The 25,500-nt window shown below is 30.7% G+C and overlaps 1 protein-coding gene across 1 annotated transcript; it reads right to left on the bottom strand.

Moving 5' to 3' along the window:
* Positions 1 to 430: 430 nt before the first annotated feature.
* On the bottom strand, positions 431 to 24,599 carry LOC139490654 (ras-related and estrogen-regulated growth inhibitor-like). The gene is made up of 4 exons (XM_071277558.1): positions 24,303 to 24,599; positions 7,333 to 7,389; positions 3,905 to 3,978; positions 431 to 971 (listed from the first exon to the last, which is right to left on the bottom strand). The coding sequence occupies exons 1-4, from the start codon at positions 24,367 to 24,369 to the stop codon at positions 543 to 545; spliced, it is 627 nt and encodes a 208-aa protein (XP_071133659.1). The 5' UTR covers positions 24,370 to 24,599; the 3' UTR covers positions 431 to 542.
* Between the last annotated feature and the right edge of the window lie 901 nt (positions 24,600 to 25,500).

Here is a 25,500-nt window from a genome sequence, read left to right as displayed (position 1 = left end):
GCCTTAATGAATTATTTCTTGTAAAAAGAAGAGTTTTTGTTTCGTTTTGTTTTGTTTTGTTTTGTTTTTTGTTTTGTTTTATGTATAGGGAATGATAAAAAAAACCAAAAAAACACTGGAGTCTATATACATACCGTGTGTAGTCGTTTCGGGATTAAAATTTAATTAAGAGCTTCAAACTAAATTAACATTTGTAAGCCAGGGATATATAAATACGCTGAAATTTTACAAGCTATGAGAACAATAATAGAGCTATATCACCATAAAGAAAAAAAACCGAAATACTAGTAGCCAAATTCATTCATGGTCAGCTTTGTCTGAGGGAGTTGAAACTTTAGTTTAAAATTAACTTATGAACGGGGAATTTTAAACAAGAATGTATATTGATTACAACTTACTGCAAGTTTCACATGAAAGATAAAATACATAATCATAATAATAAATATATTTTACAGTATATTTATGTAGTACAACAAAAATAATTTATAGTGCACTTTCAATGCACAGGTTAATTGGTTCTACTCTAAAAGTTGTCAGTGAATCTAAAACGTATCACTGTGACTACGTCCTATTCTTTTCTTTAAAACCTTTCGCATATTGAAAAGTTTTGATCTCGGTTTTTCTCCTGATTGTGCACTAGCTGTTAAATTTTTCACAAAATTTCGTTTAAGTTGAATAAGTAGTTCTTCCATGGCTTCCGATACCCCTTGATATCCCTCCGCCACTGAAAGGTCAAATTTAGGACAGTCTAGTTGTGCTGCAAGAGAAGCACCGTCATCTTCCGTAACGCACCGGGCTGACAGCATGTCACATTTATTTGCAATCAAAACAATAGGCGTCTCTGATCCTTTTAATTTAAGAATAATATCTTTAAGACGACACGCTTCGCGGAAACTGTCGACGTCTGTCACTGAATATATGAATACGAAGCCATCTCCCCACTTGATGTGCTTATTGCATACCTCCTGAGTCTGTAAAAAAACAAAGTTATATTTATTAGAACCCCTATTAAAACTTTTTAACCTAGTATTTATGAAAGGCAGCTTCCCAAAATTATGGAACAAAAGTCTGATTACTTTAATTCATAAAAAGGGGAACAAATCTGACCCCTCTAATTATAGAGGTATTTCATTGACTTCTAATTTGGGAAAATTATTCAATAAAATTATACACACTAGACTTATGAAGTTTATTAACACCAATAATTTGATAAGTGAAAATCAGATTGGCTTCAAAGAAAAAGCTAGAACAGCAGATCATATCTTCTCATTAAAGTCTATTGTAGACAAATATAAAACTTAAAAAAAGAAAATTTTTGCAGCATTTATAGATCTGCGAAAAGCCTTTGATACTGTCTGGAGGGAGGGTTTATTCTACATTCTACTCCAAAACAGACTTCCAGGCAAACTTTTTAACGTCATCCAATCAATGTATAATGACAACAAATGCAGAATTAAATTTCAAAATGGTATTAGCCATGAATTTATATCAAATTGCGGAGTAAAACAAGGGGATGTACTTAGCCCCACTTTGTTTAATATTTACAATGTATATAAATGGCCTTGTAAATGACCTTGATCATGCAAACACTCAACCAATTATTATAGGAGATGTTAAACTAACATCATTATTATATGCAAATGACATTATTTTATTGTCTGAAACACAAGAAGGGCTACAAAATGCACTAAATGAGTTAACTAAATTTTGTTCCCTATGGAAACTTGATGTTAACAAACAAAAATCAAAAATTATAATATTCAATTCTAACGGAAAATCTCATTGTAATTATTTTAAAGTAGAAAAAGAACATCTTGAGACTGTTAAATCTATTTGTTACCTTGGAATAACTATAAATTGTTCAGGAAGTTTAAGTCATTTAAAAAAAAATCTTATGGAAAAAGGAAGAAAAGCTTGGTTTAAAATTAAAAAAACAGTCTCTTTAGATAATTCCTGCAGTATGCTTTAAAAATTATTTGATACTTTAGTTGTTCCAATAACTCTTTATGGAAGTGAAGTTTGGGGTTTAAGCCAAGTGTTCAAAGATTCAGATCCATTTGAACATTTACATATTAAATTTGTTAAAGAAATTTTAGGAGTACAGTGCAAAGCAACAAATGTAGCCTGTTTAACTGAGACAAACAGAATCCCTTTGTACTTTAAAATTCACCTTTCAGCTATAAAATTTCTAAACCACATTGTAAACTCGCCTAACACTTTAGTCCATAAAATATATAATAATGTAGAGAAAACAAGTAAATGGGTTAACATTGTAAAAGACTGGTTAAATAAATTAGGTTTTGGTCATCTCACTTTTAATACTTTTAATTTAAAATATCACATAAATAGTATCCAACAAAGAATCTATGACCAGGCTTATCAAATTATGAATTGTTCTATCAATAAATGTAAAAAATTAAATTTCTTTTGTCATACTAAAAGAATTAGAAAAAGGCCCCCACATATTGATATATGTAAATTCAAAACTGACCGATCAGTTTTCAGTAAATTTAAACGAAGTGCGCATTCCCTAGCAATTGAAAGAGGGCGTTATACCAACATTGAAAGAAGTAAACGCATTTGCTTATCCTGTAACAGACAAGAAATTGAGGATGAATACCATTTCTTCTCAATTTGTCCATGCTATAAGTCATTAAGGGATACCTATATACAAAATATTAATAAAAATCTTAATTTCAATTTTATTAAATAGCAGTCCACTATAACACTAAATCATTTGACTGTACTTTTAAATAGCAGTCTACCAGTCATTTTAAAAATCACCATAAAGTATATTAATGATTGTCTTTTATTAAGAACATCTGTATAACTTTTTTTTAATGTGCAACCTAATATTTGTTTGTGTTCTTTTTTTTTAATTGTTCATGAACATTAACAATGTGTTATCTGTTGATATTTATAACCTTTTTCTTCTTCGCTGTGAATACCACTGTCACTCTAATATAATTATAATCAATTTAACTATTGTCAGTTTATTGTCTTAATTTTGTATGCCATAACCATGTAATGTAAATGTGTTTGTGCGAATAAAATATTGTCTATTGTCTATTTATATTAATAGACCACACACATATATATATATAATGTATAAGCATTCGTATTAATAAAATTTATTTTTGTCACAAATATACATAGTATCCATCCATGACACAAAATCAATACATGCACAGCAACAACAACAACAACAACAACAACAACAAAACATAAAAAATCAAAAGTAACAGCGCTTTTATCGTTGTTCTTCATCTCAAAAGCAATGTGAGCCCATCAACACGAAGCTGACAAACTCCCACTTCGCTGCAAGTTTAAGACGGCCCCTAGCACTGGCTTGAATGAAATACTTTGCATATATTCTATTTCTATAGCTGTGTTTTTGTCTGTAAATTTTGTAGATTTTTATTTCCTTCATCAGGAACGCTCAATCTCGAAAGCTTGAGATCCAAGGATGAATAAATACAGGATTGCTGTGCATGTAAAACGGAAAGGAACCTTAAACAACCTAGTTCAAACGTGTTCCTAAATTACTGTCATTAACGAGGACACAGCCCACAACGTCCATGCATTTATTTAGATACAACAAAAACGGGTACCCCATTATCACCAAAATTGATATGGATTGAGAAGGTTAATCTGCAAAAATATATAAATGTAAATTGTACATCTAAAATCCAAGTAACTTAAGTGATATTTGTTGTAGGAATGTGCAAGTCTCAACATTAATTAATGTTAAAATGTCTATCAATTCAAACATGGCTCTCAAACAGGATAGCAGACATATCTGTTAATCTCAGGTAACGAATACTTAATGCAACAGTCATTCAAATTGAAAAATTATGAGGTAAATAATGGTGTCGCTTTTCAAACCTTAGAAAAAGGTACTTACGTTTTGAGCAGTATCCAATATTTCAAGGTTAATATCTTCCTTTGGCGCTGAAATTTTATACGTGTACATCATTTCTGAAAATAAAATATTTCTTGAATTTCGAGAAATTGTGTGGGACTACTAGGCCAACTAAAAATTTACGTACTTTGCAAACTATCCTAAAACAAAAAATGGTCATATTTAGAAGGTCAGAAACTAACCATACTTGCAATTGACTGTACATATATGTACATGAAAATCATCTATTTTAATTTTGGTTTGTGCGTAGCCATTTATAGATTACCCTTCATTGGGACTGCTAAAACTAAACAAAGTAAAGACCAACGATGTATTAATTGTTATAATACGTTGGTCACTTCATAAGCCTAGGCAAATCCACCTTTGATTAACTTTGTTTACAGGCCTTAGATCTCTACTAGCGTCTTTTTTTAAATTTCTAAAGAAATCAAAGGAGAACTTTAACAAAGCAATTTCATACTGGAGAACTGACTACTGGTCCTTATGATCGTATGATATATGACGGTATTAATCATAATGAACGAGAGTGAGAGTTTCAAACAAGGCCCTGAAATAATTTTGATTTTGTCGTAAATTAACAAATATAATATAGTACCATTATATTATAGGAATAATGTTGGCTCTTAAAAGGTACATGTAGAGAGAAGTAAGTTGCTAAGTAAGTAACTTGATAACATCTATGTCATGTTGTCTCATTTGCAATCATACTCTCAAAGAGTGTAGAAAAAGTAAAATCACAAAAAAACTGAACTCAGGGGAAAATCCAGTCGGAAAGTCCATAATCACATAGCAAAATCAAATGACAAAACACATCAAAAACTGTCATATTCCAGACTTGGTACAGGCATTTTCAAATGTAGAAAATGGTGGATTAAACCTGGTTTTATAGCGCTAAACCTCTCCCTTTGATGACAGTCTTATCAAATTCCGTTATATTTACAATGATGCGTGAATTAAACAGGCATAATAATCAAAATTAATAGTCAAAATATGGGTACATCAGTCATCATCGTGTAACAATTTTAAAAGGAACAATTTAACAGAACACAAAAACATCTATATACAAACACAGTCATTGATTGACGTCAGAAAATTTTATACGTCACATATATTTGTCGTTCAATGTATATATACAAACAATTTTAAAATTTCACATGGGCAATATTGGCATACAGGATTAAAAAATCAAAATGTATGAAGTAATTTCAGAAATAGAACGTTATTTAAAATAGTTCAAAAGTTATATAGAATTTATAAGAATCCAAAAATAGTTCATTCCACTACGCGATTGAATTTTGACGTTAGAGGTTCAACGTATTTTCTAATTCATAATAGAAACATATCATAATGATATATAATAGAACAATAACATACTGGCGGGATTTTAGAGTACAGAGTCAAGTTATAAGAACAGAAGAAACACAAAAAGTCGCATATACAAAACACACCAGCAAAAAATGAAAGATAATACAAACACATTGACGGGATGTTTAAGTACGTTAAGTAAGACAAGAGATTAAGAAAACAACAGCAAGAAAAGAATCAAAATTATAGAAACTAAGAAATCACTTCACGCAAAATATTTAAGTGTCAAGTGTACAGAAAGGTAAAAAAGCGATCATTATTAAACACAATTTATGATATAGCAATGCTATATTCATGCAAGCCAATACCTGTGAGTTACACGTTTCATTTAATATGTAGGAGATACAAATCTGCAATCATTCACCTACTGTTCAACAATTTCGATCTATCTGTATTGAGCAGACGACAGGAGATACATATCCCATTACAGTGCTGATGTTATCATGACTTTTGTGGTAAACACTTGGTAATAAGTATAGTAATCAGGAAGGAATAGCGGCAGATTTATCTATAATTATTTATATCCTACAGTATGATTAGACATACTAGAAAGATGAACAAAACATCTGCTGCGTACTTAAAAGTAAACGATATATCATCTTTATCCCTAGGCTTAAGATTCAAGAACCATTTGCACAAATCTTAGTTTTGTTCTAATTTTTTTTTTGCAAAATAAAATATCTGCTTTGTGTTTTATTACACGTACGAATTAAAATGATGTCCCATTTTATTTTTCAAGCGTTAAAACAGATTATAGCGTATTTCAGCATGAAGATTTTTATTAGCATATACCATATCTTTGAAATAGTGAAATTATGAACAATGTGTATCCTCACTTGAGAACTAGAAGAAATGCTTAAACTATTTAATTTTTTATCGACAAAACTTATACTTTAGCAAACATACAGAAACATATCTGTTAAAGACCATATGACGCCACAGATAGTATACTTTCCATCTTCATGAAACTATTTGTTTACTGTTTGCTTTATTAACTTAAATAAACTTAGAAAATAATTTTGATTTAAGAATGTATCTCTCTCGTGGATTGAAAGCACTGTTGTTTCTTGTTCAGATTTGGCTATATTTTTGGTAATTATTGGTGACTTGGGAGTAAGCCCTTTATTTATATTGTATTTTGGATTTTGAATTATTTTGTTCTCGCGAATCACTGGAGGGACACGATTTATTGTCGAAATGTATTTCTGCTGCAGTAAAATTGGTACCCATGAGTATTGAAAATAAAAATCACCATACTTCCTATAACACTAAGAAATATCACCTAAGACAAGCTATCAAATTTGAAGGTAAATAAAATGTATAAAAACATAAAGCCTAAAAAGGGACAACTGGCAGTTTTATTGAAGGTAATGACGTGAGACAAAATATATTCAGCATATGCAATGTTACATTCATTTGGATAACAAGGTTTGTGATTTTGACAGAGATATTAATTTAGTGCCAGCGTTTAACATGTTTTTGAATGATGAACCCTCAAACTAACTGGCACTGTAATGTACCAGCAAATACAATGAACTGCAAATACCAACCGCAGTCTTGTGTTTTTGTCAGACATTATTACGTAACTTGTTTCACTAGACAACTGGGATAAACAAACAGTTGTCTCATTGACAATCATAACAAATCCCTAGTGTTTAAACATATGTAGCAATCTATACAGGTACCTATTGTTCAGTGGTTGTTGTTTGTTGATGTGGTTCATATAAAAAAGAAGATGTGGTATGATTGCCAATGAGACAACTATCCACAAAAGACCAAAATGACACAGACATTAACAACTATAGGTCACCGTTGTTTCTAGTTTCTCGTTTTTTATATAAATTATACCCCTGGTTCTCCTGTTTGAATTGTTTAACACTGTCTAGTCATTTTTGGGACCCTTTATAGCTTACTGTTCGGTGTGAGCCAAGGCTCCGTGTTGAAGGCCGTACTATGGCCTATGATGGTTTCCTTTTTACAAATTCTGACTTAGATGGAAAGTTGTTTTAATGGCACTCATACCACATCTTCTTACATCTAGGTACCTTTGTTTCTGTCATAATCACCAATGTATCTTTTTGTAATATATCGGACTGTGAAAGCTGAAAAATAAATAAAACTATTTCGATTTCTTTGGAAAATCCGTAACAATTATATTGATCATAAACAGTCCCACTTTTTGTCAAGCCGTGGCCGTACAATTTTGTACTTTTACTAAATAACATATTTTTTACTTTATATTTGTATGTCATTTGGCCCCATGTTGTCTTAGATAAACAGTTAATATAAATCATAAAGTGCGGATGTAAATTACAGGATGAAAACTATGCACATTATGATAGGAAATATAAGACTTATTTGTACTCGCTATGAAACGAGAGAAAATCTCGGCGAGTCCAGCTCTTCGTCCTGTTTCAAAGATCATCATATTCAATCGTATTTAAAACATGATGCAATGTTCCTAAGAATAGAAACTTCAGAATAGATTGCACTGACATAATTCTCAAGTACAACAAATCAGTTACTAAATATTTAATGAAAACAATCAAAAGTTAAACACTTTAAGTAACCAAACAGGTTCGAAATTGAATGTACTTATTTTAAGAACAATATGAGACAGGGCGTCTGCCAAATCATTTTTCTTTGTTTGAAATTGATTTGTATCTTGCAAATTGATACTGTTGGTTTTTAGATTACAAGAAAAGATAAATCAGATTTTTCAATTTTCCGCAAAGTGTTTTGCACTGATTTTATTGTTATGCAATATCATTTTTAGAAATTAATTTTCCATGCTTGCTGTCTTTCTTTATTGAATCTGTTAAGTTGCATATAGGGCTCTGAAGAAACATATGTTAAAGTAATCGATTTCATTTTACCTCCTGTTATAAATAGGCCGACAGTTATTCCTAACATATTTCGGAAGTACGAAATTAATCATATGTCAAGACAAACACCGCCTTTTAGAGTCAGTCAGTATTCCAGGAAAAGCAAATAATGTTAAAAAATCAAAATGATTCATAATATTTTGACAATGAAAAATTGAGACGAAAGGTGAATCAAAACAAAAAAAGCTTCTACATGTGTTTTATTTTGTTTGTGATAAAAGCCCATTTAAGAGACCTAAAGTAGGTTATTGCGGCCTTTTTTGATTGGTGGAGGAGGCAGAAATGCCCAGTGAGAGTCTAGACTAGCTACTTTTTAAATATTTCTATGACGAAAAACGTTTAACAATTTAAAAGACCTGAAACAAGTAATGACAAGTATCTTGAAATGTTACTATTGACATTGTGTTCCTATATCATTTTTCCGCGTAAACATTCAAGTTGGAACATTGTTTATTTAGTAGAATTAGGATTACACCATAGGAAGATTTTAACTTCTTGTGGAGAGTTTTGTCATTAGCAATCATACTACATTGTACATCTTCTTTTTTGTATTCGATGATTTATTGCCAAATGTATTTTCTCGCATCAATACGTTTAAGATAGATAGATGATGCTTTTCTCGAAACCATATACTGAAAATGATGAAGTATCTACCATTGAAGAGGAAAACACGAGGAAAACACCAAAATAAAGGAGACGATTGGGCGCTCGCTAACTTCTATTACCGATCTACTGTACATTTTGTATATGTATGTCGCGAACGAGGAGCCTTTAAATTCAGTTGTTTTCGTTGGTTGATGTCTGCCTTTTTTTATTCTCCGTTTATTGTTGTTAGCATAAATCAAGTTGTAGGTTTCTCTTTTATCTATTTCACTTTTGATCATGCTGCATAATAAACGGTATATGTTTTGCTTTGGTCTCTAGGGGATATAGTTGTTTTATTATTAAAATTGAGTCAACAATCCGAACAAAACGCTGAAAACAGCCGATGGCCACCAATTGACCTTCAACACAACGAGAAAATTCCACACCAGTAGACGGGCTTCAGATGGCCCCTTAAAGTGTTTTCTAGTTCAGCGAAGATGGACGTCTCATTAAACTAAAGAATATATAAATGAAATCGATTTTTTTTTAAATGCGAGACTGACATAGTCAATATGTTCCTTACTCGGGCAGGCGCAAAATGTAGCGAGGTTACCAAAACTATATCTATATTGAACTCTGTACTTGCTGTCGTGGCAGACCTCCAGACACAATGCGGAAAGCTTGAGCGCGAAGTTACTAGGATATCGCAACTTGAGCGGAAATTAGATCTAATTGTAACACGAATAGAAAACGTAGAACAGAAGTGCGAAATTGTGTTTAACCGAAATAAAATGATCGAAGAAAAGGGAGAACAAATGGGTACGGTTGTGCATAAAATTATAGATCGCTGCAAAGAAAATATGTCTAAAATATCATTGTTAGAGGAAGCAGAAAATGTTGAAGAAAACACATTCGATATGAAATGCGTCAATGAGCGATTGATAAATATTGAAAGCGATGTCGATGAGTTACAATGGAGATCAATGACTAACAATATCGTAATATCCGGAATAAAACAGGAGCCAAATGAGAATACAGAAAACATTGTAAGAAATTTTATCCGCAAAAATCTGGGAATAGGGGAAAATGTCAATTTCGTTTCTGTACATCGTTTTGGAAAACAAAGACAAAATATTCAAAGAATAATGACTAAATTTGTATTTTTGAAAGATAAACAATTAGTTATGAGGAACTGTCACAAATTAAAGGGGACACATATTTCTGTCAGAGAACAATTTCCGGTAAAAATCGAAAAGAAGAGGAAAAAACTATATCCTATATTAAAGCAGGCAAAGAAAGACCGAAAGAAAGCTTTATTGATAAGAGATAAGCTGTTCATAGAAGGGGAATTATACGAACCAAGCGATGACAGTGAACTAATACACACGGATAACAAAGAAACGAAGAACAGAAACACTCAAAATATCGATGCAGATAAAAGTCCATTCATTAATTCAACGCAACCTAGTGATTTCTACCCATTGAATCGTCCGATACTACAACAACGGAAAAATCAGAAGCGGAACAGAATTGATTCTGACGAACCTTATTCGTAAAGCCTGGCCAATATTAAATCAATCCGAAGTGCATGAACTCTATTAATAATCTATCTTAAAAATTTAACTCTACGCTAGTACTATCCTGAACTTACTTCACAAAAACTGAAAGCCTCTTTTTCGATAAAAGGGTTGCGTTATTTTTTATTTGTAACATTTATTGACCAACGTTTTATTTTGTATACTACATTTTGTTGCTCTTGTTGCACACAATGTGCCTGAGTGTATTAATAAACTTGTCTTGTCTTGTCTTGTCTTGTCTTGTCTTGGCAAATAGTTAAACATGTTTGATGAGATCTCAACCATCCCCTTTATTTCTAGTCATTAGGAATAAAAGAATTCGCAGCATTGTGCACAGTGATACTCACGGTTAGAAATCAAAACCATGCATTCAGAGGCTTAATATGCGATACAAAAAAAAAAGATTGTTCCAAGTGAAATGTACTTTAAAAACAATATAGTTATATAAATTGTTAATCGTAAAAAAATAAATATTCTTTATCAGTAAACGCTAAGGGTGAAGCAAAGTGTTTTGGATAGATAGACGTTAGAAAGAGTACAAGTTATATCGCATTCAATCATATATGTAATTAACTACGTGTTTGAAATATGTTGTTGAAGAGCACACTTTTAAACGTTTTATAAATAAACATTGTTAAATAAACTTTGATTGATGGTTTTAATTTGAAGCCTGCAGAACCTAAATTCTGACAATTGATGTAAAGCACAAAGGCATTTATTCCAACTTTCATTTGAGAAGTTCTCAATTGTGTAATATAACTTTTGACGCTGAGGAAAAGTTATTAAGAAAACATCTGTTATTGATTACACAGGAAAAGGAAACAGAAACGAACTTAACAAGTAAAAGGCAAATATATAAACATTTGAAGTGAGAATTTGATTTTGAAAACACTTTTAGTGAAATTTTCGCAGATTTTACGTTTTGAACGGAATATGTAAAAAAAGAACAACAGAAATTGAAAGCTAGATAGATAGATTGACAAATATTTGCAAAAATATATGTAAGTGATCATTTATCATTTAAAGGTTGATTCTGTAAATTTGAACTATTTTTGTTCTTCTTGAATTATTCAATCTTAAATTAAATAATTAAGTTGATAAATTTGTGACAACGTAGGTAGGTATTATTAATATTATGTCAGTAGTTTATGACACTTGTCATACAAGTAAGGAGTTTAGCTAGCTATAAGACCAGATTTAATCCACCATTTTCTACATAAAAAATTCCTATACCAAGTCAGGAATATGACAGTTGTTGTCCACTCGTTTGGTGTGTTTGAGTTTTTGATTTTGCCTTTTTATTAGGGACTCTCCATTCTGAATTTTCCCCGGAGTTCGGTATTTTTGTTATTTTACTTTACACTTCTTCGCAAATTTATGTCTGATAATTGCTGAAGTATTTACAAATTTAACTATAATAGTTACTGTTTGAATCAATATAACTAGCTAAATGTACATTCTAAACAAATCTATTATAAAACATTTATACTGGGCGAACAAATTCTAATGAATTTCGAATTTATACATTTATGTTTTTCTATAAAAGTATCATTATTTTCAAATATTTTATATAAAGTGGTAACGAATTCCATATTGTTGATGCCTTTATTAAGAAAAGTTTTTCTATAACCTTTGAATCGGATACTTGTATCAGACTAAATAAGTTTTCATTACTTGACAGCCTCAAAGTAAATTTATAAACGTAACATCTACATGCATTCATGTATTGTCATATAAAATCTATTCAACGTTATTGAATAGGGTGTCATCCTGGTGTGTCCACTTTTAATTACATGTATATGTAAAAATAGAGGGAATTGTTGTTTAAACAACTAAAGTTTATTTCTGAATTATAGTCATATTTTTTACCTTTTATTTTACCTGTAAACTTTTAAAAGAATACAATATTCTGCTATTAAACTAAGGAAATTGTGCCAAATTTTTCTATATTTTATATTTCTTTGGCAGGAAAATGTATTTTTATTTATAAAAAAAAGGTAAAAATGTGCACTTAAAATGAATTATTATTCCAACTAATCAACAAATAGTATTAAATTATTGGTACATTCTGAAAAAAGGTAAAAAGTAAAAGAATGAAACTAAAATATATATTAGAATAAATTCATATGAATATCTTTGAATTTATTCAACTTTTTTTTTTAATTTTTATAAAATACAAGTGTTTTGATAATTTAATATAAAAAAATATCTAATTAATTCTAACAACTAGAATATAAATGCAACTGTTCAGTAGTCAAGCTATAAATATGACACAATTTGAAAAGTAATCTGCATCCAAGCTAGCCTTTTCTTAAAAAAAAAACAACAACAATAAAAGATCTTTTAATTAATAATCATGATTGCTAACAACACCAGTTAGAACTCCAACCATGACGACTATTTATTGACTTTGAGACAGCAACCTACAACGCAGCACGAACAGTGTGGCCAGGGGTAAATAAGAAAGGCTGATTCTTCCACTTCAACCAGTGTATTTGGCGATAGGCACCGAAATATGGACTACAGTCCTATTATAAAGAAAGTGAAGACATTACTCAACTAATACGAGGAGCCGCAGTACTATCTCTTGTTCCACCCCACATTGTTGAGAATGTTTTGCTAAACACTTAAGAATACATTGGTGAAGCTAAAAAAATACCCGCTACAACTTAATTTACAGAATACATGCAAATGACAGAGTTCTCGGTTGAAAGCTACTGCTTTCTATGGCATCACTATTACACAGAAGGACCCCGCACAACAAATCACCTGGAAGGATGGCACAACAAACTTAAGAAGAGACTCACACATGCGCACCCAATCATCTACGAGATCATTGAGGTACTAAAGGAAGACACAGGCACTAACAGAATGCAACATTATCCAGTATGCAGCAGGAAGAGCCCGCCCAACAAAAAGACGACGATACAGAGTAATAGACACCAGACTCTAACTACTGAAAGACCGATGCCAACAAGGAATTATCAACGTGATAGATTACTTTGACACAGCATCCCATCTTCTCCATTTTAACTGAAAAATGAAGTGAAATATTGTAAATTGTGACTTTGTAAATATCGTGTTTTGTGACTTTTGATGTATATATAAAAGAATGTATTTCTCCTCATTTTACATATTTCCTTATGCAATGAATTTATGAAATTGATAAATTTATTAAATTAAGTTTGCAATAAAAGACATCTTGTATTAATGTATGTATATCATGAAAATCATTAAGAAACTAATGAACTATAAAGACACTTTTGTAACTGCTGAATAAATTGAATGAATTTATATTAGATTATTGAGAAAAAAATATTTGGTTTTTTAATAACTTTTCTATACAAAAAAAAACAACCTGAATATATAGAAAACACTTACAAACTGTATACCTAAGTTGGAACAGACTATACAATTGTATGCTCATTTAACCTTTTGTCTTTTTTGTTTTCTTTACTAATAGATAATTGGTAGAATTAAAAGTGGGCAAACCAGGAGTAAACCATTGAATAGCTATCAACAAATTTAAGATGTTGACCGTAGATCTTTTGAAACGATAATTTCATTCTTTTTACATGGCTGTATTAGCTTTTTGAGCTAGGAATTCACCTTTGTAGTTGAAATCGAAATGAAGTTTGAAATCGAAATGGCGATGACATGCATATTGTATCAATTAAGACACGTAAAATCCATAGGCTCTGACAAATGATATCTGACGACACAAACAAAAAAAGGAAGACGGAAATCATCTTGTTTGTAATAAAGAATCAATTTCATTAAAAAAAAAATATTGATTGCAGCTATCACTGTAGATGTTCTTCAATATTTAGACTTTACCATGGGCACGTACATTAAAACTTTAGATCGTCGATATTTTGCTTTCGTATCTACAGAAAAAAATATGATTGATTACTGTTTATCTTATCGTCAAAATCTATGGATTAAGATGTTTGTCTGATAAACAAGATATTTAGTATTTACTAATAACCGTTTTTATTCTTGGGCAAATTCACATATTTCATGTTTCTACATTACGTTTATCAAGATGTAAACCATGATGCATAACATGCCATTATAATGAGATATTGTCACTAAATAGATCCCACGCAAATTTTGAATGAATTATTGAAATGCCTTTCTATTAGAGATATAAAAGAATAAGAAGTTGATTGCTTGAAATTTTACGAAATAGTTTTTAAAAGTGTTAATTAACTTACGAAGAAAACCAAAAAATGCTACATGTATTACTGGTTAGGAAAATAAAGAGGATTTTCTGAGCTTTAAAAAACTCCACAACATTGTTAGGTGCCTATATTAAAATCAATAAAATATTAAGATCTGACAGGGTAAGCAGATCCTGTTCCACATATGACACCCGTAGTTTCACTCCTTTAAAATATGTTGATAAGCTATACCAAGTGATGAGGTACCACTAATAACGTATTGGTAATGGACTACTAGTATCATCTAATCCTAAGAAATCGTTGAATTCGTTAATCATCGGTCATGTAAGTTTTCGAGACCAGTAACGTAACCAGAAGTGAAATTTTGAAATTAAAACATTTTCATAAAAAAGGATAGACAGGACTGTAAGCGGAAAAACCCCAAAGACATTGAAAAATTAAAAAAACATAGAGAACGTAACTTTAAACGAAAGAAAGGGAAACACGAATATATTTTGAGGTGATATCAGGTGCTATTGAAGGATAAGCAGATTGTGCTCGACATGTGTGATCAACCATACATGATGCTCGTGTAGGTAAAAAGACACGTGATACTCGAGGTAAAACTCGGTAGGCCACTTTAGGAAAAAAGGACTAGATTGTGGTTATGACAATTGGAACATATCAGTCGTCATCTGTAGAACAGATATTACATAACTGTTCTATCTCAAATGTGTTAACAATTGCATATCTTGACTTTGTAGTCGATAGGCCAACAAGTATAAGTTTTAATTAATGAGAAAGAAAGATAGTTATTGAGACAATGCGATGAAATCGCACCCATGTAATTTTAAAAGTTTGTCTAGGGAGATAATAATCAATCAAGGTTAACAAACTTGTAATCAAAGTAAGAGTTTCGTTTCAAATTGATATATTAGGTTGTATGTTTGCTGTTGCATGTGTACTGTATTCAAATATTTGGTTCAGGGCCTCAAAGAAAACAAAAGAGGTGTAATTGTATTACCCTATTTAAATAAAGAATTTACTATTGTTACTATAAGTAGCAGTATATCTCTTAAAAAAAGCAAGGTATATACAAAAAGGAATTAACGTTTGCAGAACAAAACTGTAAACCTATGGTCTATTACAGAATAAAACACAGATAGTTATTCAATCGAAAAACAGAGATGATGTAACGATCAATCAATTTATGATGCTGACAGTTGATCTTGTGATATGATAACTTCAAACTTTCTTCATGGTTTGATTCATTTTTGAGCTAAGAGTATACTTATGTAAGTGAAATCTAAATGACATTGGCTCCGAAAAATGGTATGTTACCACGTCAAAAACAATTAAATGCAGTAATGACAGCTCTTAAATTTGTTGAATGAACCATGGGTACGTACGATTAAGAAAAACTCTAAAGAAAGTCTACATTACGCTATGAAATAAGTTTCATGTGCATTACGCAAAAAGTCTTTACAGAAAAAATAGATGATAAATCTTTGTCTATCTTATCGTTAAAATCTATGGATTTAGATGATAGGTTGATAAGCAAGATATTTGTTTTTACTAATAACCTTCTTATACTTTTCACCTATTTCTTGTTTTTATATTACGTTTATCAAGATGTTAACCATAATGCATAACATGCCATGATTTTGAGATATTGTAACTGAATAGATCCCACGCATACTTTGAATGGTTGCTGAGATGCCATTTTATTTTAATTTGATTATACATAGACATAAAATTCTAAAATTCTTTTAGAACTAATTGTGTCAATTTTTTTTTAAATGACACTCGAAAAGGCAAAAAAGCTAAGAAACAGAACAGAAACATAATGTCATACACAATGTGAAGAGAAAAACCTTTTGACAAGGGCAGTGGACCTAGGTAGAACATCTTTGATGAGCACGACAATAATTTTCCGTAAATTAGCATTTTGATTATCTCTTATCATCTTCTTCAAGTATTCTGTCAACACTTATATTACATAAGATTTGCTAATGCTAGATAATAGACACATAATTGAATAAAGGAACATGTAGCAACTATTATCACAGAAAAAATTAGTTTTTACAGAAATATTTTTCAGTCTTACATGTACCTTTACTGGCTATAAAAATAATTAAAAGAAGCTAATTAGAGAGAGAAGAAAGAAAAAAAACAGTGTCAAAAGAGTTTAAAAATAGATCCGTCTATTATGAGGAAAACCATGAATTATCTTTTAAAAATTTTTTGGATTCGAGCGTCACTGATGAGTCTTTTGTAGACGAAACGCGCGTTTGGCGTATATATATACTAAATTTAGTCCTGGTATCTATGATGAGTATATTTATAATAAGTTCAGATGTTTCCCATTTTGTTTGCCAGTTTAAATATATCAATCGACTTCAGCATTATAATTTACTTTGGCAAAACTGTCTTTGCTAATTGTAGATGCTGAAATAATTCTTACACGGTCCAAAAAGTAGCCGATGCAAAAGTAACATACCTGACTTGACAAAAACATTTCAAAAACATTTTGTAAAGAGTTTTAGTTGGTTTAACAGTATATTTCAATGTTTACTATATCATAAGTTCAAATGGTTTGTCTGTTTTAATATTTCGATTAAGTATAATAAATCATCATAACAAAACTGTCATTGAGTAAATCCAGAAAATTATTCTATTTAAAAAGTCGATGCATTTCATCATACAAATAATGTAGACACCAATGTCAAAAGGACATTATATTTGAAGTACAGAGGCGCTTGGGGAGATTAATTGTCAGTTCCTGAACGTATACGGGAAAACATTCTCTCTAGTATCGCAAAAATGTACACATAGCATTTTGATCAGTTAAATGAAAAATACAACAGATTAAGTGGTGTCATGTTTTTATTCTAAGTTCAAAATCTTTAATTTGGTTGGCAAAATACCACCAGAACAGCATTTCCTGTTTATCCTATTTCAATAAAATAAAAAAACAAAGATTGTAATAATTGCATTTTGATATTAGGTAGAAATTTAACTACATTATCGTTTTGATATTTGCCATATTTTCTCTAATTCTATTTTGCGATTGTTCCCAGTGTCTTTCGTGGAAAAGAAGGTTAATGTTAATAATGTTTTGTTAACAACACTACATAAAATGATTTTAAACTTAAAAGTAAAATCACGAAAAAAACGAACTCCGAAGAAAATACAAAACGAAATATCCCTTATTAAATGGCAAAGTCAAAAGCTCAAAAACGTCAAACGAATGAACACAACTGGCATATTCCTGACTTGGTATAGGCATTTTGTTATGTAGAAAGTTGTGGATTAAAACTGGTTTTATAGCTAGCTAAACCTCTCACTTATATGGCAGTCGCATATAATTTCATTATATTGACAACGATGTGTGAACAAAACATACATGACATTAAGTTTCCATCTTCTCCATTCAACTTCTTCTATTTAAAATCTTGTTTGCCATTTATATACTATGTTTACTTCTTTGTTCTTTGTGAAATGTGTTGACCCAGCTGTATTTTGACGTTTTTTTACAAATTGAGAAATCTTTAAAATGAAGGGCCAATATTAAGACACTTAATGCTGATATGTACGTGTATTCGATCTCCCTTCGATGGGATAGTTGACCTGAATCACCAAGATAAATTGTGAGAATAATATTGCTCAACCATTAGTTTTTCAGGTAGTGTTTTGTAGATTGTAGTCTGTAGATCGAAGTTTATTGCCATGCAAATTATCAGTTTTCTTCAATTTATGAGTTAGATTCCCCCTTTGGTATCTTCCGCCTCTTCTTTTTTCTAGTATCAGAACAATTCAAAACATTAGACCATTAATTAAATCTACTTTGAAGTGGAACTGACAAATAATCACAAAAACCTACAACAGCCTTCCATAAATATAAACATCAAATGGGGGAGATATCTAAATTTATATACAAGACGAGTTTAATGTTCCCATTAAACAATTCCATAACACATAGTTCACACAAACGAATGAATTTATGACTTTGTTGATTATAAACAAAGTATTAATAAAATATATTTATTTCAATATGAAAGCTTACTGAAAAATATACATATGCCTTTTTCACAACTGATTTCATTGAGTACAAATATCTTCCATAATCGAAGGAAGAAAGTAGAAAATCCCCTACTTAATGTAGAAAAGCTGTTTACCAATCCATGTTAATAAAATTGCATAATAACTGCAGATGAAGTATATCATTTAGGAGATAACTGTATTGTATTTTAAGCTTGGCCTTCGTAAAACGTAGATTTTACTGTCGCAAATTGAGTTTACCTATATAGCTAGCGACGTGGAGCGGAGATAGGTAAACGGATATTTGCGACAGTAAAATCAAGTTTTACGAAAGGCCAAGCTTAAAATACAATACAGTTGTTTCCATTCTAATGCCACATATTAAGATAAATTTCATTTAATAAATATTTTGGTTTAAAAATGGCATAAATGAAAAAGTCCGCAAAACTGTTGCATCGTCTTTAGCATCTAAACAGTATGACGTCATATGTATAATGTGGATGACCTGAATACTAAACGTATTTTTACTTTTCGTACGCTTCAGAATGGTTTCAATAGAGACAAAATGAAGGTTTTGAGGCTCAAAATGTGACTATCTTGTTTATTTTTTGAGAAATTACATACCCAAAAAAATTGGAAATTCAAACTAGTGGCTTTCTTAGTTACGGACTGGTAGAACCCTTCAAAATATTTGTCAACGTCCAATGAAAATTATCGTTACAAACTGATTGCATTAGAATCCGGGGTTTCCATAGACAAGACTATGTAAATATATTTATATATAGAATGCTCAATGATGTACATTCTTCCTCTCCTAAATCAGAATATAATATAATATGGCATACACTATTATTACCCTTTTTACAAATACATTTTCATTTACTATTGTTAGCCACAGGTGGTTTGCATTGCCCAGTAGCTGAGTACTTCCGCGCTAGCATGAAAATACAGGTATTGTTTCTTTTAATGAAAATTTATAGTTATGAAACCTAAGAATCATTTATAATTAAGGAATATATCTCCCTCGCACATAGCGCAGATTCTTTGTTCGGATTTTGCTGTATGTGCTTATGTTTTCCCCTGTTTTTTCAAGCCTCACCGTTTATAATAGGTTTTGGAATAACACATATTTTGGCCACGACCACAAACAAGTCAATGCACCACAAGGTCAGAAAAATGTGTACTGTATAATGTACACTTTGTTGGATCTCATTCAATTATATTTGATTGTTTCAACCGTGTATGGTTTATACTCTCAAAAAAAAATAACCAAAATACCGAACTCGAGAGGAAAACTCAAAACGGAATGTCCCTATTCAAATGCTTAAATCAACGGCTCAAACAAATCAAACGAATCGATAACAAGTGTAATATAACTGAATTGGTACAGGCGTTTTCTGATGTAGTGCATATAGTGGTAAATTAAACTGGATTGTATAGCTTACTTTACCTCTCACTTGTATGGCAGTCGCATAAAATTCCTTTATGTTGACAACAAAGAGTAAACAAAACAAATATACTCGTTGACATATAGCACAAACGCAAAATTGAAAAACTATAGAAAAATATTACCATAGCACAATACCACAATGACGGGATATACACGTACCGAACAAAGTCAATTAATATTACCAAATATCGAAAACAAAATTAAAGACAAATATAAGAACACTAGTACTATAACATATAATTAAGGTCATAAACAACATCGGTTCCTAGATTCTATACTTCAAGACAATCGTGTGTTACTTGTGAAGTAGATACATAATATTTATCAACAAATTCTTGGTATCTGATAATGATCTTTTTTAAAAAGAGAGTGGCAGCGGAAGGCTCTTGAATAACGAATGAGGTAGGAAATGTATATCCCATAGGCAGGTGAAATTGGTACATTGCTACTATGATACGTGAAATTAATAATTTCAAAATTATATAAGTCGAACAATAAGGTAAAGGACGCTGTTGTTCATTAATTTCTAGTTCCGGATAATATATTAATTGAACCCAATCAGAAAAGTTTGGATTGTTAATGGAATGAACATCATCCATATAATTATCTGAATGTGAAGTTTAATGATCTGGTTACTTTAATGATCATGTTTTTAAAAGTGTCTAAAAGAATCTGCCTCATCTGAAAATAATAAGAAGTCGGCAAGGTAAGGCGCACAGTTTAATTCCATAGGAACGCTGACAATCGGTTGAAAAAGTCTACCTCCAAATTCAGTAAATATGTTGTCAATAAGACACTCCAGCACACTGATCACTTGTTCACTTCCTCTGTAGCATGTTTTACCTTTTTGTTCACTATTTGAAAAATACATTGTATGCCGTATGGTATCAGCACAAGTTAATAAATTTAATTTAAATGACAGTTCTTGTCCATTTTGTTATTTGATTTTGCCATGTGATTATGAATTTTCCGAATTGATTATCCTCTCAGTTCAGTATTTTTGTGATTTTACTTTTTATAGCGTATTCAACCATTTTTATGTTGAAAAGCATTGTTGATTATTTCTTTTTGACGATTTTTAAATTTCACATAGAGAATGATGGTATACATGATTGAAAAGTCAAACTTTTAGATAGAATTTATTTCAGAAAAAAAAATCGAGATTTAAAAATAACCAAAAAGTTCTTCAAGGGTTTATTAGAATCCAGATATACTTAATACCACTACACGAATAAACTGTTTCACAGGAGACCCTCTTTCACTGCGGACATAATTTTTGTCAATTTAATGAACAATTTCTTCGTCGTAAATACAGATGAGCCTCGAGAGATGAGCTTACAATGTACCGTTGATTGTACAGTATTTTGTGAAACTTAGGTATCCGATATAAACAAGGTAAGTCCTATGATTTTCTATTCAATGTGAATAAATGCTCATTGAACACACGAAGGACTTATGATTCGCCAAAATCTCATCCTTGTCAAATGATACTTTTTGTATGTTGGATTACTTGAGTGCTCATTTATTCCAATTTATATTTTAGACACTCGTAGTAGTACAAAAAAGACAGTATTATTTGAAGCTTTATCCGCAACATCATATTTATCGTGAAGAGATGACAGACATTCCACAGCTTCTATATCTCTGAAAACGGACTTTGGCCAATCTTTAACACAGTTTTCAATTATTTTTTATTCAGAATTCGACGTTTTATCAAAGACCTGAATGTTTTGACCTATTCTGACAAAGTTTCCTGCTCAAACTATTCTTGTTTAACCACACTGATCTTGCTTAGTCTTCAATGGTATCCACAATAATTTTGAAATTATGGTTCCAATTGATGTTATGGGGTTCTTTAAACTTAGGACCATATGATAACACAGTTCGGAGATGTTCATATTGAATTATGTTTAGATCCCAAGTAATAACATGGCATCTCAAACAACCAGCATCGAGTTCGCAGGATGGAGGGTTTCGATAAAAAAAAATGCATAAAAAAAACATATGCAGATTTATATTACATTTTGCAAATGACCTCGGTTAAAACTTTTCTATATGTATCATTCGAATTCCTTAGTAGTATGTGGTAGATAGGGCTTGGATTGAATGTTATGTGTATAATTTCTTAGACAAGTCTTCTATGTTCTCGGATTTCGTTTCCGTAAGAAGTAGGCATAATTACATAAGCATGTTGATACGTAATTATTTCATTGATATTTCGTATCTGCCTGATTAGTTTACCTGTAACAAACCTTTTAAATGTAGTTTTAGGATGTAGGATTGTTCTGTCAAAGACATTAGCACTTTTAATGCAAAATATGAAGCGTTTTTAGCTTACGATGTTACTTTATATGTGTTGCATTGAAAGTTACGATTATTTAATAATGTCAGATGAAACGTATCTGATATTGTCGTTGTTGTTAAAAGAAACCATCAGAAAAGGACTTATGAAGAGTAATAATTGTCCACAAATATACAGAATAAATTCAACAAAATTACCATCCAGTATGCAACTATTGTGACAGACATTTGACATAAATTGTAGACAAAGGAGATGATACAATTATCAATTAAATGTTATATACTTTATTAAAAAATAAATGATGTGTACCCTCATGAATTTCACTAACCCTCTAGGGATCCGTATAACTAATGGTCCTTCTTTTCGAATGTTTTGTTTGTTTTCAATAGGAATCTAATTTCTTGGTAAAAAGTATGTTTAATACTTATCACTGAAATACAGTTGCAGAAACTGTTTTCAATGATGTACAAATGTAACTCTGCAATTACACATCTGAATATCCCATCGAAATATTTAGAAATTTAACAAAAAATAATTGACTTTTTTTTTTTAAATTCCAGATTTTGGTACATCCACGTCATTTGGACTTTAATGACTAGTTATCTCCATAAAATAAATAGCAATCAAACCATATTTCAATATTTAATTTTGGGAAATTTTACTTAATTTATAAACAATTACATGCAGAAATCACTAACTGAATGTATATGTCATCAACCGATGAGTTTAAATTTAAACGGTATCAATGAATATATATTTTTGGTGGATTTTAACCTAATGACTTCTAAAAAGGACTCCTGCAACTTATTTTTTTATTTAAAAAATTCTAAATTACTTTCATGCAATCTATTCTGACTAATTAGTTCATAGAAAAACTATTTTGATTCTCGTCATAGTTATTTTGTCTGATAAATTTAATCCACAACCATCTAAAATGTGACGTCACTCGTAAACGTCAAGATTCATCTACGATACCGACAGGACTAATGAATATAAGAGAAACGTTTATTGTAACATCATTATGAAGATATGTTTATTATTCTAAGATGCAAAATAATATATACATATGGTACACACGTACTTCCCTCAGACATAAGTTAGTCGTATTTTTTTTAAAATATCAAATTAAAAAGCTCGAAAAGAAACGTGCAGATTTGTTTATTTTTTTTTACTAGATACTAGTATTTGTTTACAGTTTGTCAGATCCTGTGATAACAAAGCTAAATATAACAAAATCAGAAGAGTTGAATAAGGAATTTCTATTTTGGAAAACTGGAAAAAAGAAGAAAATATTAATCCCTTATTCCAATTCGATGTTGAGATATAAGGCAACAGTATTTTCCTGATGTTAAAACACGTAGTGCATCTCTAATATTCAAATTAGGATTTTTTTTTTAAAACGACCGAGGAAACGCATGAACTCCACACGTAGCAAAAATATATGCATTTTAAACATGAACTGGTCTCCAGCATACATTAAACACCATCCACATGAAATAAATTATGATCGAAATATACAAATCAAACGACTTTTCTTGTATCGGAAGATTGCAAAACGCATGTCTCTTGTGAGTTGAGCCAAGACATATCGAGTCAGACAAATAATTCGTGAAACAATGTGAAAGTGACCATATAACTTGTGCAAGTTGATTTTTCATGCGGATAAAAAAAATCGCTGGCCAAAATAATGGACTAACAAAGTAGTCTGAACATCAAGTTATAATACTTAGTCATGAAGTATACATTTTTTTTATTTGTTGCTAACTTATTGCGATGAAAAGCGAGTGGAAGGAAAACAGAAATTTGCAGTTACTCTGTCATTTGAAGGAATAATATTCCTCCTTTCTGTTGATTATTATATACCAATCATATTATAGTAGATAAAACACAAAATCTATGTATACATGTAATTTTACAAAATTTAATTACACACAATAATAACTAAATTTAGCTAATTCGTATATCAAACGTTGTTTTAATTTAAAATAAAAACAAAACAAAAAGTTCCCTACCTGTTTTTCCAACCCCTGGTCCTCCAAGAACAACAATTTTAGCGTTATTAAATTTCTTCTGTGACATGTTTGTTGTCCCTTATGTAAGTTACGTATTACTCTAACATTATCCCTCTCTCAAATTAACTTCTCTTTTGTTATGATTTCGCTGCCAATATTTTGGAACGATTCCAGTGCACACAAAACCATAAGTTTTACCTTTATTCTGATATCAAAAGTAAAGATAAGAAACAGGTATAATGCATGTTCAAAAATATTTTCTACTGTGTAAATGTTTATAACAAATACGTAACATCTGTTTCGATGATAAATTCATACAGCTATGATAATTATTAAAACGGCTAATTAAGAAAGCCTGTAGTTTTTCTCTCCCATAGAACATCAAGCTGAAATAAGTACTAGTGTAATGCTATTGTACTGAAGAAGTTACTTACACAGAGTAAACGACGGGATTTGAAAATGGAAAAAAAAAATTATAATTTATTTAGTACATCATGCATATGTAGGATGACAACATCATACTTTAATTTGATTCTTTTATCAGGTTGATAACTTGAGTCGACTTTCCAACTTTGTGTATAAAAATAGAAAGCTGAAAACAACACATGCTACAAAATGTACATTAATGAACATAATATTCCTATCAAAGGTGAGTTTTATTGTACATTTTTTTCTGACATACCAATGATGAACCTATATATTTATATAACATACATTCAAGTGAACTCGAGATAAATGTATACGTCGGAAGCATGATTGTACTGATGTATTTGTGTTGATGTTCAGTGGCAAATATATCATATACATGTATTTAATGACGAGCGCATGTCTATGTGATGTGCATCTGGATTCTGGTTGGTACAATGTGCTAGTTCACAGGTGTACAAAGTTATCAATGGAACACAGATATAATATACAGTAATAAACGACAACTATTGAATTAAGGCTCCTGACTCGAGGCGGCAATATACAGAAGGTGGCGATGTTTAACATTTAGTCAGAATTTCTGTGTTGACATTCATTATTATTGATATTTTAATATTGATACATTAACTGTTGACAACCCTTCGAATTGTTCAAAATATTAAGGATTTTTCTACCGCAAAAATAGATTACCTCAGCTTTATTTGACATTCTTTTCGGAATATGTGGTCCTCTAATCTTCTTACTATAAAATTTAGTGGCTTTTAACTTTCTA

This window comes from Mytilus edulis, chromosome 10 (genome assembly GCF_963676685.1).
Source record: "Mytilus edulis chromosome 10, xbMytEdul2.2, whole genome shotgun sequence".
In the NCBI taxonomy this organism is placed as follows: Eukaryota; Metazoa; Mollusca; class Bivalvia; order Mytilida; family Mytilidae; genus Mytilus; species Mytilus edulis.
Note: the sequence above shows the minus strand (reverse complement) of the source record. Positions and strands in the feature narration are given on the sequence as shown.